The sequence below is a fragment of the Beauveria bassiana genome (genome assembly GCF_000280675.1).
Source record: "Beauveria bassiana ARSEF 2860 unplaced genomic scaffold BBA_S00008, whole genome shotgun sequence".
NCBI classification, from domain to species: Eukaryota; Fungi; Ascomycota; class Sordariomycetes; order Hypocreales; family Cordycipitaceae; genus Beauveria; species Beauveria bassiana.
In genome coordinates, this window is record NW_007930843.1 from 775,644 (window position 1) to 791,996 (window position 16,353).

General features: G+C 52.9%; 4 protein-coding genes across 4 annotated transcripts in view; 2 read left to right on the plus strand and 2 right to left on the minus strand.

The window, feature by feature from the left end:
- Positions 1 to 552, minus strand: part of BBA_03881 (Ubiquitin subgroup) — a gene marked incomplete at both ends in the record, with an annotated part of 896 nt that extends 344 nt beyond the window's left edge. The window contains 2 exons of the mRNA XM_008598978.1: positions 42 to 473; positions 531 to 552. Of these exons, the coding sequence (XP_008597200.1) occupies positions 42 to 473; positions 531 to 552 (454 nt within the window). The remainder of the gene's footprint in view (positions 1 to 41; positions 474 to 530) is intronic.
- Positions 553 to 2,575: 2,023 nt separating this feature from the next.
- BBA_03882 (C6 finger domain-containing protein) lies at positions 2,576 to 5,243 on the minus strand (the record flags this gene model as incomplete). Its single annotated transcript, XM_008598979.1, has 2 exons — positions 2,576 to 2,679; positions 2,735 to 5,243. 2 exons carry the CDS (start codon positions 5,241 to 5,243, stop codon positions 2,576 to 2,578), a joined length of 2,613 nt encoding a protein of 870 aa, XP_008597201.1.
- Positions 5,244 to 11,818: 6,575 nt separating this feature from the next.
- On the plus strand, positions 11,819 to 13,499 carry BBA_03883 (phytase, putative; the record flags this gene model as incomplete). The annotated part of the gene is made up of 2 exons (XM_008598980.1): positions 11,819 to 11,998; positions 12,063 to 13,499. The coding sequence occupies 2 exons, from the start codon at positions 11,819 to 11,821 to the stop codon at positions 13,497 to 13,499; spliced, it is 1,617 nt and encodes a 538-aa protein (XP_008597202.1).
- Positions 13,500 to 14,244: 745 nt separating this feature from the next.
- BBA_03884 (prenyltransferase and squalene oxidase) lies at positions 14,245 to 16,055 on the plus strand (the record flags this gene model as incomplete). The annotated part of the gene is made up of 5 exons (XM_008598981.1): positions 14,245 to 14,927; positions 15,041 to 15,168; positions 15,234 to 15,351; positions 15,438 to 15,734; positions 15,803 to 16,055. 5 exons carry the CDS (start codon positions 14,245 to 14,247, stop codon positions 16,053 to 16,055), a joined length of 1,479 nt encoding a protein of 492 aa, XP_008597203.1.
- Positions 16,056 to 16,353: the final 298 nt, after the last annotated feature.

Here is a 16,353-nt window from a genome sequence, read left to right on the forward strand (position 1 = left end):
AATGGTCTTGCCGGTAAGTGTCTTGACAAAAATTTGCATACCACCGCGAAGGCGGAGGACGAGGTGGAGAGTGGATTCCTTCTGAATATTGTAATCCGAGAGAGTGCGGCCGTCCTCGAGCTGCTTGCCAGCGAAAATGAGGCGCTGCTGGTCAGGAGGAATACCCTCCTTGTCCTGAATCTTGGACTTGACATTGTCGATGGTGTCAGAAGACTCGACCTCGAGGGTGATGGTCTTGCCGGTCAAAGTCTTGACGAAGATCTGCATACCACCGCGAAGGCGAAGGACGAGGTGGAGGGTGGACTCCTTCTGGATGTTGTAGTCGGACAGGGTACGGCCATCCTCAAGCTGCTTGCCGGCGAAAATCAGACGCTGCTGGTCGGGAGGAATACCCTCCTTGTCCTGAATCTTGGACTTCACATTGTCGATGGTATCGGACGACTCGACCTCAAGAGTAATGGTCTTGCCGGTAACTGGAAAGTGGCGTTAGTCGGACATTGCAAAGCAAACAGTGGCGGCGCAGAACTTACGGGTCTTGACAAAGATTTGCATGGTGACGACGTAAAAATCGATATCAAGCGGTGTGTTTGGTTCGTGTAGATGTTGAAAAGCCGAAGGCGAAAGACGCGATGTAAGAAAAGATGGTGATGGCAAAAGGGAAAAGTTTGATGTGAGAGGAGGAGAACGGTTTTAAATACGAGGGAGGGAGGAGGGATGGCACCCGGAGAGTGGCGGGGCGGGGCGACACAGCCTAGGATGACGAGACCGTCGGCACATGATTCATCAGCAACAGCGCGGCGACCTATCTTAGCACTGCTAAGATACCCAGGTAGGCAGGCGGTCACAGAAGGCTCCAGAACAGTGAGGCTGGCACGCTAGGTACCTAGGTACCTGTTAATCGTCCATTGTCGAGGTGACGTTTCCGGTACAAGCGCTTGTTAATGCAGGAGGTGAGACGGTAAGTACTAGTGACATGCGCAAACCCCGTTTTCAGTGGGTCTTTCCAATGCCGTTCACTTGCCACCACGTTTCAACAGAGAGCGTCCCGATGCCGTTGCCGGCGCAAATGAATAACTGATTTATACGGATAATCAAGGCGCGACAGGGTAGAAAACTTTTCAGAGACAAAGACTGTACGTAAAAATCCCTCGAGCATTAATTTGTTTGCTTTCAAAAGGCAGCAGCAGTCAGCCTGTCAGCTGCAGGTGGTTGGTCGCGATTCACGACGCAAACACACCGCGGTCGTCGATAGCGCTAGTGGGCTTGACTCACGCCTGCGCCACACGAGCACCACCCTCTCTGTTGGACAATGGTGCCTGGAATTCCAGTTGCGACAAGGCACTAAAACTCTGATTCGACCCCTCTCTTTCTTGCCACGTTGCACGACTAAACACTAACGGCTACTTCTTCTCGCCAATCCTTATTACACAAAGACCCTTATTTTGTAATTTCAGGACGCACGCGTAGGAGGCTGGCTAACGGAAAGAGGCAGAAGCAGAAGGCCAGTTGCGGGGTTCCCGGACAATAGCGCCGCGATCCCCCCTCTTTCCGAGCCAAAGCGTCTGGGCCAGAAAAGTGGCAACGTCATTTGATTCGGTATCCGAGACGGCGCCTGCAACGCAAGCCCAAGCCCCCAGCGTCAGTCGCCGGCAGCAAGGGCACGCTTCCTACAAATGCACTTCAGCCGGGGGACAAAACATTCGCTTCCTCGTGCGCCTTTACTGGTTTCAGACTTCGGTTGTGTAGACATGGTTGGTCAAAATGGCTCGGCATCGTAGAACGGGGCGATGGGAGGGAGAATTGAGCGGGGACCGATGCCGTCTATAAAGTGGGCATGTCAATGGGTCAGACGGTGATGACAGAACATTTCCAGCATTTCGACCATGAGGCAATATTCACGGACAGTGACCAGCGTTTCCCCAGACACTCTCAAAGCCCATTCACGCGGGGAAAGCCAAAGCGCACTCGTGAAGAACATTGCAATTGAGCTATCCATTGGCCATCAAAGGCTCTGAACTTACTATGCCTCTATTGCACGAATGATTGCAATCTGCATCAGGGACAAATACTAGTTGTATTCGAGACGCCAAGTCCCATGTCATATATCATCTAACATGTAATGTATTCGTTTCCGTCTCTCGTTCTGTAAATGCCTCAACATGCAAAAAATGGTCCCATCATCACAGCCGTAGCTGTTTGCAAATATTCGTGTCTCCAAAAAGCAAAAAAGTAATATGATGCAAAAAATAATAAGTGATGTCGTCTTCTTCAAGTCATACATTCGTAGAAAAGGTAAAAAATCGTGTCGAGGCCGTTGCGTCAACAAATCTGTTCATAAGGTCGGAGAAGAACGTCTTGCAGCTATAGCCGTCGTGACTGTCCCAGAGAAGAGAAGTAGACTAAGAGTGGAGCAAATATCAATACTGTCGGTTCTCAAGTAGTAGCCGCGCGTTAAGAAAGTAGTCATCAATCGCTTGGTTTGGAGAAAAAGCAACGCCATCGCTAGAGAGTTGTCAAAACAGAAAAACAAAAGAAAATTCGTAGCCACCGTGGGCAGCGGCAGATGCGCTGCCGTTTAGTTGGCCTTGATGACAAGCTTAGACAGAAATTTGTTCGACAGCGAGTCAAAGTCAGTCGGGTCGAAGCTAGCCTCTTCTTTGCGAGCCCGCAGGTACGCCTCTGTAAAAGTATTAGTAAATTCAAAGTTCATCACTTGAGCGCAGAGGAAACATACCGTGCTTGACCACAGACTCTCGGACCTCAGTCATGGCCTCACAGACAGACACATTGTTGTGAAGTAGCTGGCCGTGCTGGGCAGTATCCCATTCAGTGAAGGCGGGAAGCTTTTGAGAGATGGCGTGGAAGAGACCCACAATCACACCGACGGGAGTAGTCTCCATGTCCGTGCAGAACTTGTTCACCGCCGCCGGGTCAGGCACGCGGTAGTGGCAGTCAAACTGCATCTCCTCCCACACAGCAAGCAGAATTGAAGCAAGCATGAAGATTGTGGGCCAATTCTTCATCTTCTCGCCGCTGTAGACGCCGGAGTAGAGTGAAGAGAGCTCCTCCAGAATGTCCTTTTGCAGCTCGCGCCACATCTCAGCCAAGGCATACTTGATCTGGAAGTTGACCATGACAGGAGCGACAGTGCGCCCGTAGTATCTGGACTCGGCATTCTCGATCTGGCTGTCCAACTGAACCTCGGAGCCTTGATTCTCGACCATGGTGATGTGCATGGTGAGGTTGTAGGCGAGAACCAGCTTGAGAGCCTTGCCAATGACAGGCATCTTCTCCTTGGCGTAGTAGCGGTGGGCAGTCTTGAGAATCTCGGTAATGAACGGGGTTCCATCAAAGTGATCATCGATAAAGTCCTCGAAAGGACCCTCGATGTGCTTGTCAAGGTACTCTGACAAAGCAGCACTGTTGACACCCTCAGCGCCGACATCCAGCCTCTCACAGCGGATCTCAAAGTCATAGGAGCCTTCGTTGACGCTGGGAGCCTCACGCCACTCGACGGAAAGACTGCTGTCCTCGGTGACATAGACCTCGCGCACCATAATGGGCAGAGCAAAACCATAGCCATGAGTAATCCACATGAGGCTCTCTTTGGGAGCGAAGCCCTTGACACTGTATATGGAGAGACCACTAGTCATGTGGCTCTCATGGTCGGCCTTCCAGTCCTTCATGAAGTAGCCAATATCCTTGATATCAATACGAGTGCAAGGCACTTGCCACAGACGAGCATGCGAAGGCTGGCATCCACCACAAGGCTCCCCCTTGTCGCAGGTCTTCTTGAGAAATTTGCATCGCAGACAGGCACGAAGCTTTCTGATTTCGCTAGCTTGCTTGCGCTGATCAGGACGGAGGGGACCCTTTCTGCGACCGACCTTTTTCTCTCCAGTGCCGTCCTTTTTGCCGGTCGATATTCTGCGGACAACAGGCTTGGGAGCTTTGGCAATAGGGCTCTTGCGTGGCCCAGAGTTTCTGCGGGACGAAGAGGCGGAGGCGGATGGTGGTGTGGTGGCACCAGCTCCGCTGCCGGGGCTGTGACGAGTAGATGGCTCAGTCTTGACGACCACGGAAGGTTCAGTCTTGATAGGCGCGGCAGCCGTGACAGCCTTGGGGGAGACACTGCCATGAGAGTGTGTGTGATGGCTCTCGCTAGAAAAGCAGTTGCGATGGTGATGGGCATCGCCATGGCCATCAGACTCGGGGGAAACAGGAGAATAAGGGAAGGGATGGATCTCTTCAAAGCTGCTGAAGTCTAGCGAGTTGGCGCCATCGGATGAATTTGAGTCTGCACGAATGTGGAGAGTTTGTGATGGGTTGAAGATGGCAGTAGCATTCTGTGTTTGAGAAAACGGCTCGACATTGTGGTGTGCGTGTCCCCAATCAACCATGGCCCAGCCATCGCCAGCGGACGAAGGCAGAGAAAGAACTTCCAGGTATGTGCCAGTAGGTGAATTACTGCCGACACTGTCCATCCTTGCCAGGTTTTCCATTTGCAAGTTGTGTTGAAATTCTGACCAGTTCTCCATTCCTGTGCTACCCCAGTTCATGGCGTGTGTGGCGGCATCCATGGGCGGCATAGACTGGAAAGCAGATTCGAGGAGGCTCGCTTGTTGGATGGCGGCCTGTGTGGTGGCGGGCAAGTAGTCCATGGGATTGGTAGCAAAAGCCGGAGGAAGGCCAGTAAAGTTCATGAGCGAGGGATCCTGAATGAATTGGGAGAGATCGATCTGGGGGCCAAGATCGTGGTGATCGTGAGGGGCAGCAGCAGCAATCTGCTGTTGTTGTTGCTGCTGCTGGAGAGCCCAGTCGGTCAGAGGATTGATGGCGTGGTGAAAAGGCGGGCTCTGGATAGGCGAGTGGTGGCTGTTGGGACTCGAGGCGTAAGAGTGCGGCGAGTGAATGTGAGATTCCTCGGGCGAGCTGGAGGCGGCCCCAGGAGGGCTGCTAGAAGAGGCCATGTCGATTGGAATGGGCCAGATGCGAGGATGCTGGATGAAGGCAGCGGCGGCAGCGGCGGTTGACGCGGGAAGAGAACTCGAGGCTGTATATCCGTATATTTGAGCTGTTTGGTGTGGTTGGGCTTGTACGTGGGCGTGGGCGTGCGCTTGAAGCTGAGCGCGGTGCTGTCGCTGATGGTGTTGCTGACGGTGTTGCTGATTGTGGTTGTGAGGGTGAAAGTTCAAGGCGAGTAAGGCATCTCCCCCGCCATTTGAATTGAAGTCGAGGGTCATTGTGAAGGAAAAGAAAAAAACAGGAAGCCGCAGGAGCATATACTTGGGAGCAGCGACAAGAAACCAAGACCTAAGCGGTGTTGAAAGGTTGAGAGAACAGCAGCAGATGACACCGCTCTTTCGCCGACGATGACTTGTTGGGTATGGTGTAAGATAGAGATTTCTAGTTGCAGGGCCGGGGGGAGGGAAGAATAGACCAGGGCCGGGGATGAGAAGAGCGGTGCTGGTGGGTTTTGGCGACGAGGGTTTTGGTGGTGGCGGCGGCGGTGGGTTTTGAGTGAGAGCGAGAGGTAAAACCGGCAGCGGGGGTGAGGAGGAGGATGAGGAGGGGGGGGGGTTGCAAGTTTATTTCGTTACAGGGCAAATTTGGTGGGCAAGTGGGCTCCGTGTAACCAGTCGTGCTACGATAAAACGATGTTTATTGATAAAAAGTACGGGTCTGCATTTACGCGAGCAGACTAGTTTGTAAAATCTTGTTCGAATTCTTGGATTCTTGATATTGGAATCTCTAGACAAGAGCATAGGGGACAAAAGACACGCACTCTCAACGGGGCAAAGCAACGCCGAGTGCAATGGTCGACGAAGAAGCGGTGAGCTTCAACCAGCCCCGGCCGCGGGCTTGCCCGGAACCAATAGGGGCCGTCGAGCTGTGCCAGGTGCAGCTGCAGGCGGGTGGGCCGCTGAGGGATGCGGCTTGGCAGCGATCTAGGAAGAAGAGCGACTGGGGGCGGCCAATGTAGGTATCTCTTGGCTTAATCAATGGGAGAAGGTTACTTGTTGCTTTCTGTATTCTCTCTCTCTTTCTCTCTCTCCCTCTCGGCGTCTCTCTTGTTGCTCTCGACTGCTGTCCTCTGCTCTGCAAAAACTGCCCGCTGCCCGCTGCCTGCCGAGTGGGGGTGCCGCTCACTTTCGTTGGCGGAGTGGACACTTGACACCCACCGCCCGCTCTTTTCTACCTAACCATTTTCTCCTCACCACGACAGCACATGAGCCGATTATTGTACCATCTACATCATCACTGTCCTCTCGTATGCACTCATGACAGGTACAGCTACCTGTCCTCTACCCCTTCGGTTCCATCCCACCAGATTCTCGCAGCCAAAGCCACTCGACATCTAGATGCTACAGATCACATCCACCACCTCTCAGAAACTCTCCATCGCACTCCATACCGCGCACTACTGCTCTGGTCGGGCAATTGCGATAGGCTGTGTCCGCTCCATCCCGTCAATGCCTCGAAAAGCCTCGCTGCCACGACTCACGACTTGACTTGAGCCTCTGTTCGTTTGGTTACCAGCTGTTAAGTATGGATATCTGGTAAGCCATCTCGCCATCCTCAGCCCGGGCTCCGTTCGTACACGGCAACACTTGCGCTCTTGGCGAGCTTCCTTCTGATAGCTGGCATAAACCCAAACCCTGTCCTTTTTAGCCCCAAGTCCCATTCGTCACACCACCTGTCATGCCAGCGTCCATGTCACCGTGCAAAGAAAGAGTAGAACACCAGAGACCAGAAACATGCAGAAACGGGGCCACCCCAACTCAAAACGCTCATCCAAAAGCAACGAGCGCATTGTTACTGGTCAGTTGTCGATTCGCTTACCCAAGTGACGGGAATTGCTTTTGCCAATGACCTCGGAACAAAGCAATCCACAGAAACAGCTCGCATACAATCAAACTATCCAGAGACCACAGTAGCGAACCGAGATGCTCTCGTGCAATGCCACCTTTTCTTTTGCCCATCTTGTGGCCGCTGGCGGGGCTCTGTGCCGCAACAGGGCTCAGTTCTTACCATATTTTCACGAGTGTGACCGAGACGGCTGACACGGTGAATACCAGCAAAGTATCCAGATATCGTGTTGCAATCGTACTGGCCTGTGGATCCGGATCATCTGTCTGTTACGCAATACGGAGCATTTGTGGCCAACTGGCTTGATTAGCTTCTGGCCGAATTAAATTTACTTTCTCCGACCAGATGCCCAGATATAGCGCGGTCGGTGCTCTTCATTCTTCACCATATTATGGAGCAATCCGACGAAGAACTGGGCCGATTCGCTGGTCACCGCAACCCTTCGCCGCAGGTGAGCTTGAGCCCGGTTGTACAGAGATAATACGACAGGCAAGGGGGCCATAGTTAATACCGGCCACCACAACTTTTGCCGCCCAGCTACAGCATCGGCAACTTCGCTCACCTGCAGCAACTAGTCTTCCGATGATGCAGGAGACATTGTCGCCACGGCACGCCAGGAACAGCTAGACGCCGAGCAATCAATCATGAGACGGACTAATCACCCGTGTTCGACAATTGCTCACCAGCCGACGTTGTGGCGTTGTGGCGTTGCAGTGCTTGCACATCCACAACGGCTGCAAAAATAGCATCTTGTCATGGGTCTTTTTCTTGTGTGCGCTGGCAGTCTGGCCTCAACCAAGAATTTTTCGTAGCCCTGCTGGCTTGATTGGTGTTCAAGGCTGTGCGCACAGAACCCTGGTGTTGTACCGAGTAATGTAGTTGGGTAGCCTGGCCACCAGAGCCACCAAAGCCACCAAGGTCACCAAACAACGGCCAGCCACTTGATTTTTATCCTCTTTGGCCTCTCCAACCACGCAATCCTGTGGCACAGCCGTCGTCGCAAAGGGTCGAACTGCCGTGGCGTGCCCAGTCTACTGATAGTCGGCGATGCCAAAACACCCTCCCGCTCGGCTTCACTTCTGCCAAACCGCCTCGGCAGATTCATGGCGGTTCCAAAGCACTACTCACTGAGAGACATGCCCGACTATATACTCATCCACTTGGGCATTGACAGTTGCCACGCCTTCATCGACGAGAGGCTATTACACGTCGACTAGCGTACTCTTCTTGCCTGTCTTTGCCAGTCGCATCACGCCTTGCCAAGCCTATTCAGCCACCTGCCCACGACTAGTATTCCGTCAGCACCCAGCGCCCGCAGCCAAAAAGAAGCAAAACAATAATTACAATGGCTGAGACCTTTTCCGCCATGTCCTACATAATCTTTTGGCCAGTCGATCATATTGCGCCCGCCCCTCTGTTCAATGCATGAACCCTTGAACCAACCCTCTTGGATGCAGTACCAGTGCGTGCTTGACCATTAAGCCGTGGTCATCTCTCCTTCTTGGTGTTCCATCTCATCGTCTGTACTCCGTAATCAAGTGTGTTGCACATGCATGCCTTTTAACGGGTTCTATTGCGCCGCAAAGCATCTTGACTATCCCGTGCCTACAATACGGAATACATTCTCATGATTCCCCCGATGCTGACTACTGTCTCTGTTTGGTTGAAACAGCCCACCAAATGGCGGCTAGCAAACCGTCCCTGGTCCAAGGTGTTGAACCACGCACTTGGCTGGCCTTATGCCTTTGCTTTTGTTTGATATTTCCTTTTTACTGCAGCCATTCTTGTCGTTCACTTCCTCTTCTCCCGAGATCCCCTTTTCCCACGTGTTTTACGCTGTGCGCCATCGCACACCTGTATACGAATTGCTGTAACGGTTTTACGCGCTGTCTATTCACGAAACCTTGCTTGTTCTTTCCAGGGAGATATCATACACCTTGTCCTCTCGATACTGTATTCTTGTCTCCCCCTCTTTCATCCCGCGTGACCTGTGTGTCGCCGCTGGCCCACCTACTGATCGTAGGTTCGTTGCACAGAGATGAACACGGTTCGTAATTTTATGCACGCTCTCCAGACATTTGCCTCCGGAATGCAAGGTCATCTCCATGCAGTTTTCACGACGGTGGAGGAGCAGCATGACCTGCCACGCACAAAAGTCGTTCATCTTTCATTGTCCATCCCCAAGTCGGGCCGCGATGGTACGAAGCTACGAGTAAGCCGAAGACACGCATGCCCAATGTCAACGCCCATCGCTTGATTGTTCAGGCTTTGGTCACATTCACGCCAGCTCACCCTGCATTGCATGTATGCAAGGTGCAACTTCCTCCTCGCGCAGGTGTTCCGATGTTCCTATGTGCGTTTTCGATAAGCCCTTGCCAATTCTGTCTTGTTGAAGCTTTGCCTTTTACCGCTTTTGTTGACATGGCTTTTTCATGCGGAGCAAAATTGTTCTATTTCGACATCCAGCAGCAGCAACCGTCTGCACCGCCAATGGATAGCTGAAGCTGATCGAGGCTTGAAGTATGGCCAAGCCTCAGCGCCACCACAGCATTGGTAACGGGAACCGATCAAAAGAGGCATGAATGAGCTCCTGATTCGTCTCTTCCTCTTCCTTGACTTGTGGTCCTAGAAGCAGTGAGGCGTAAAAGGGTAGCCGCGTTGATGGTCTACCTTTGCCAACTGCGGGCGTCGTAATGTCCCGCATATCCGGGGCTGGTGAATCTGCAGGTAGCCCTGATCCGGTGCAGGGTAAAGCTAGATCTTTGACCGCTTTTGTTAAAGCACCTTTGTGCCGGGATGGGACGTGCATACAAGACGAGGTGAGAATCCGTCTTCATTATGAGTCTCGGTGCAAGATGTAGGTCTCACTTCGATCCTCCATCAACGAAGCAGCGTCCCGAGACAAAAGACGTCGTAATCGCGTAGGTACAGGCTGACAATGAGATTGTGGTGGAAACCACCAAATAACGAGTTGCACGGGAGCGCAACGACCATTGCGGCAAAAATGATTCGGAAACTTCAGAATCTTCGGTAACGCCGAAACCTTGTACATGCCGTCTTTGGACGAAATCTAATCGTCACATGCTACACTTCCGGGGGCATGCAGACCAGAATGTGTCTTGACGGCAACAGCGTGAGCAAGAAAGTTGCTGAGGGAGACGGCCGAATTGACGGTTATTGGCCCGAGAACTGTACCGCTTCAGATACAGAATCGTGAGGAGACATCTCACACCACAGACGCTGCATCCTCATATCGCCATACTCGATGCTGCAACGACTCCGGACACTCAGCACGCACGTCATGACGGCCGGTGTTGCATGAATGAAATTGTTCAACTCAAGATCTGTCATGCTGGTCGTGCATCTGACCGTGCTCATGGCCAGCCTCTACAAGGCATCTTGCAGCCAGCGACGCGGCATGACATCTTCCCACGAAGCGGGAAGCAAATCAACGACGCCCTTCTCCCGACCAGCTCGAGCTCGTTCTGCCATCACGTTTCGAAGTGGAGGGGATGCCTTTCGAGAGTCAGCAATCCTTTCCCAGTCACTCATTTTGGGATAGCCTGGGAATCTGATTTCTTTGCCCACAGCTGCCGAGTAGCGAGAAACTGCGCAACTTGGCTCGGCCGTCTTGTCACTTTGTTTGCACACGCCCCGCTCGTTGTGATGGAAATCGAGTTCCGCCGCACACCGCACCCTGCTGTTGAATCAGACCCAAACAAAAAAAAAAAAAGAAAGAAAGAAAGCTGATTCAGATGCCCTGCAGCCTTGCGGCACAGCTACGCTCCAGTTAGAGGGGTAACGTTGCGGTGATGCGACGTTGAGATGCCTCCCGACGGCCCGATGTCGCGACGCGCAGCGGGCGCGCTTATTGGTCTTCTGTCTTTTGATGAGCTGCTTTCTATCGGCGTTGTCCGGGATAGAGGAGTAAATGACGATGGAGCGATCAAGAAGTACATGAAGATGAAGCACTTCTTGTTGAATGGTGTGCAAAAGGATGTTTGGGTACTGGATTGTATGGGAATTCTAGGCGCCTTGGCGCAGATCGAACTGGTTTCTTGGCAAGTCTCGAGCGATCGCTGCCGCATTGGTAGGGAACTTCTTTGCGCTCGACATGAAGCTTGTTGGTCCGTGCCGGCACAGGAAACCGAGATACTTTTTCTATATCTTGTACTCCGCTGGTGGCCCAGTAGCTCTCACTGGGCGCTAGATTGCCAATTCTTCCGTCTATTTTTGAGTCACTTGCCCTCTTATGGAGAATCAAAGGTGCGTCTTCGTGCAGATACACTTGCTGCCCACTTACAGCGTTTTTGAGTGCGCCTTCGCCATGGATGCTTTGATTGGGAAGAGTCTTTCATCTGTTGAAGCTACTCGCACGTGGAGTGCAAAAAAGCAGAAACAACTCATGGCGTACTACAGACTACCTTGACAAAGTACCCTATTGACTCCCGGGTTCCCAATCTAGGTGAAGGGCCGTCTACGCGGGGAACTACATCCCATGCGCGAGCCTTGACGGTTCGGTATTGAATGCAATGCAATGCGTCGCCGAAAGCCACTCTGGACAGGAACATGCCCATAAAACGGTACAAGCTGCAGTGCATGCACTCAAAATGACTTTTCATTTGTCATTGGGACCGGCAAAGCGGCTTCGCAGCCTGGTCTGGTGGCTTTTCGTGCTTCGATAGCCTGCCTGATTGGACATTAGCGTCGTCCAATGGAGGAGTCGATCAGCATACGTTCGGCAGAAGGATTCCGAGATATGACGTTGCTCGCGCCGTTCGTCTTATTGTTGCAACAGGTACGACCCGCGCCGACTGTTTAAAAATCTCGTCGGTTCCCCCTAATAGTCCATGCGCGGGAAATTTTTGGGTAGCTTCCGCCGGCCATTGCAACTCAATTGTCTCGCAACAAGCCGGATCGACAGTGACGGGTCCCTTGGCATTCAATCATGCGCGCGCCTACCCTCTCAGTTGCCCTGCTGGCCGCGGCAGGTCGCATTACTTTGGCACATGTCCTGACCGATGCCAAGAGCGCGTCCACATCATGGGGTGAGCTCTCGGCTTACGCAGATAACAAGGAAGATGCCTTTGGTGTCGGCTACGTCGGTCTTCCCGATGGCTGCCAAGTTGTAAGTGGCCTCGGTCGAGTCAATGGGGCGTTGCAATGGCTGACCAAGTCTCCAAATTGACCAGGAATCAGTGAGCACGCTTCAGCGCCATGCTGAACGCTTCCCAGACTCCATAGACAATGCCACCACGGGGCGCTTCGCCCAGAAGCTTGCCAACTTTCAAGATGCCCACAAGGGCAAGGAGTTTACCGGCCCTCTCAAGTTCCTGAACAGCTACCACTACATCATCAACAGCACCGGCCTGCTCACTGGCATAGGCGCCAGCACCGAGTCTGGCAGGGGCGTTGCCTTTTGGACCAATTACGGGCGTACGCTATTCGATGCCGAGACGGGTCAGATCCGGTACAGCGGCCTCTTTGGCAACGGCACTGAACGTCCGAAGATCACGGTCCGCACCACGAGCCAGTCTCGCATCCAAAACTCGCAGATCAACTGGTCGCTCGGCTTCTTCGGCCCGTCGTACAACTCTACGCCTGAGCCCGACCTGCTGCACTGGCAGGCGCCGTTTAGCACCGTCATCATTCCCGAGGGCGGCACTGAGAACAATACACTTGCTTCCTATGATAGCTGCACAAACTCCAATAACAAGGACAATGGCGATGTTGCTGCCGTCAAACAAGAGCGATACAAGAAAATCTACACTCGCGCGGCCATAAAGCGCTTTGAGAGTTATGCTCCTTCTGGCTTCAACTTTACTCACGACGACATCTACGGCATGCAGATGACGTGTGCCTACGAGTACGGCTATATTGGCCAGTCTGACTTTTGCCAAATCTTCACCGCCAACGAGTGGGCTGGATTTGAAAATGTCCTGGACCAGCAGTACTACTATCTATACAGCTACGGCAACCCTACCGGTCGCGCCCAGGGTGTCGGCTATGTCCAAGAGCTGATTGCCCGTCTAAACCACCAGTACATTACCGTCTCCAACTCATCCGTCAACTCCACCTTTGACAACAACGGCAAGACTTTTCCACTCGGCCAACAGGTTTACGCTGACTTTTCTCACGATGACATTATCATCTCCGTCCTGACCGCCCTGTCCGTGGACTACATCAAGAAGCCGCCCACGCTAGACGAGTACCCTCCCAGCTCCAACACCCACGTCACTCTGTCGCACCTCACTCCGTTTGGCGCCAACCTCATCACCGAGCAGATTGGCTGCTCGTCTGGCAGCCCGGAGCCTGTCGAGAACCGTCGCGTGCAGTACACGCCGGGCCAGTACGGCTACAAGCCTAAGAATGCCACCCACAAGTTTATCCGCATGCGCTTGAACAATGCAATTCTGCCGCTCAATACGATTCGTGGTGGAAAATGCGGCAATAGCACCACGGGCCGTCTCGATGGCTTGTGTGAGCTTTCCGCGTTTCTTGAGAGCCAGGCCAACGCTTTCAAGGATAGCAATTACCAGTACGCATGCTTTGGCAATTATACGCTCAAGAACTCGACTACCCATGTTGACTATGACGGTACCATTTTTGCTGGCAAAATCTACAACTAAAAGAGCTTATAAATTCCATGAGCAGCCCTGTTTTATGTGAGTTGGGCTGCTTAACGATCTACGATCGACGCCTGGTTCTTTTGCCGATCGGCGCAGGGATATAGGAACCGTTCCAGGTACATTGCTAGCGCGATGTGTGACGAAGTTCAGTGTCTGGTTCAACAAAGATTAGAGTAATAATAAGGTTGATGCGTAACAATAAAACGATGCAAGTACGAAAAGTTTAATATTTTGCCATCATCAGCAGGCCAATGTTTGTTGCCCAAGCTGCTCCGCGCATTACGCCATGAACGTAAATGTCATTACGCAGCATGGTGCAGGGTACCTGCGTCAGCGCAGTTGCGCCAAACGCTGCGATGAGTGACTTAGGGTGACACAAACGACTGACACGAGTATCTCAGATTAACAAGGATAAAATACGCTGTCGATCTTCTTTTCAGTTGCAGGTGGTCCAAATCCACACGCATTCGTCTCTCGAAAGGTGGTGGCGGTTTGCTGAGCTGGGCCACAAATTGGTACCCGACCAATTCCCGAGAACAATAGCAAGAGTTAGTGGAGTGGCGCCAAGGCCAAACATCACAACTGCAATACCATCAAGAGAGAGCAAACAAATAACGTCACAGGTGCGGCAACCAGTGGAAGAACCACGAGGAGACCTACCGCATGTCTAGCAATATATAAAGCGACATTGCGAGCGAGCAGACTATACCCCCTTGAAAGAGATGAGACAGCCGCGCACTACGTAATGAGCTTTCGCCCTCGTCGCAACAAAACGCAACCCAGAGTTCTGTTTCGACATCAAATCAAGGCCATGGCTGCAGCTGCAGACTCACATCCCGTGCGGAGCCAGTCTGACCATGGGCCATCTCCAGGCAATATGACTGAAACCGCGATCCCGGACCTCTTCGCCTCGCAGCCTCCGGTTGTTGACATGCTCCAGACACAATCGTCACAGCTTCAGCAGGACACCATCGACGAGTGTCTGCCTTTTCTGAGCGGAGAAGAACATGCAGGCAAATGTAATCAGTACGGCGTCCCCCGCCTAGACAAACAGCGCCACGTCAAGTTTCTGCACAAGATGCTTGGCAGCCTTCCACCGCAGTTTACGGCTGCAGATCCCAGCCGGCCGTGGTTCTTTTACTGGTGTCTCTCAGCGCTGACGTTGCTGGGAGAGGACGTCAGTGTCTATCGCGAGAGTCTAGTCAAAACTGTCCGCCCCATCCAGAATGCCAGCGGCGGCTTTGGGGGAGGCGTCGGCCAGGATTCTCACTTGGCGACCACTTATGCCACCGTGTTGGCACTGATGCTCGTGGGTGGAGAAGAGGCGTATAAAGTAATAGACAGGCGTGCAATGTGGAAATGGCTCTCCTCGCTGAAGCAGGCTGATGGAGGCTTTCAGATGGTCGTAGGAGGCGAAGAGGATGTACGGTACGTACAACGCACACCTGCCCTTTCGGACTCTTGCTGTCAAGCTTCCGGCGGAGAGATGCCGAGAGGCTAGGATAATCGACTAATAGAGGGTTTTTTCTTTGTTTTTGCAGAGGCGCATACTGCGCATCAGTTATCATTTCTCTGCTCGGGATTCCCCTCGAGACATCAGCCGACTCGCCTGCTTTCGCCGCCGGACACAAAACCCTCTTCAGCGGTCTCGGAGAGTGGATAGGCAGATGTGAGTACCCTGAGACCTGAATGATTTCTGGTTGGCCACTGACGCACGCTCGCTACTCTTGCCAGGCCAGACATATGAAGGTGGCGTGGCTGCAATCCCGGGGATCGAGGCACACGGGGCGTATGCCTTCTGTGCCCTCGCGTGCCTGTCCATACTGGATTCTCCGCATCGTTCCATACCAAAGTGAGTGATCAAGATGCCCTTCTGGTCGTGGTCACACTCGGCGTTGCGTGATTGGGCGAACAACTGACCAATTTTGACTCGGACAGATACATGAACATGCCACGACTGATTGCATGGCTGTCTTCTCGCCAGTACGCACCAGAAGGCGGCTTCTCTGGACGCACAAACAAGCTCGTAGACGGCTGTTACAGCCACTGGGTTGGGGGATGCTGGCCGCTCATCCAGGCCGCCTTGAGCGGGCCACGCAGTGGTGAGGCCAGATCCGCAGACCAGCAGGCCGCAGATACTGGCAGCCTATTCAGTCGTAACGGGCTGATCCGTTACATTTTATGCTGCTGCCAGGATCAGACCCCTCGCGGTGGCTTGAGGGATAAGCCAAGCAAGTAGGTTACCTCGATGACGTTCGCTTATGCTGGTTCGTGATGCATTAACAATTTTCGTTGCTTGATAGATACTCAGATGCCTACCACACATGCTATGTGCTAGCTGGCCTAAGCTCCGCACAGCATAAGTGGACTGTACAGACTGCACGGCCAACTGGTTCTGCCGGCGGCGCTGACGAGTGGGAGGCTCTGCCATATATCGAGGACGAGCAAGTATTCGATGAAAATGACCGAATTGGAACGACACATCCCGTATACGTAATACCTCAGCACAAGGTCGAAGCTGCGTGGGAGTATTATGCTTCCAACATGAGTATCTGAGGTCACACAGGCGATGGATGCTGGGTCCTGCGCGCCGGTGCTTGAACCTGTATGCGGAATATTCGGCACGACTGCGAGCCAAGGATACGTTGAAGAATTCGGAGCTACTAAAATACGAAAGTCCTTATGTCTCCCGACAGCTGTAACCAAGGCTGCATTGATGAACCGGTGGTAATGTGGAATCTGGCAATACAGCCCCTGCTTCGAATATTCCATCAATTCATGATACCATTCGCGGGAAGACAGCTCACTTGCATGGACGCATCTGGGTGGGCGGCTTGCCTTAGCTACATATGGC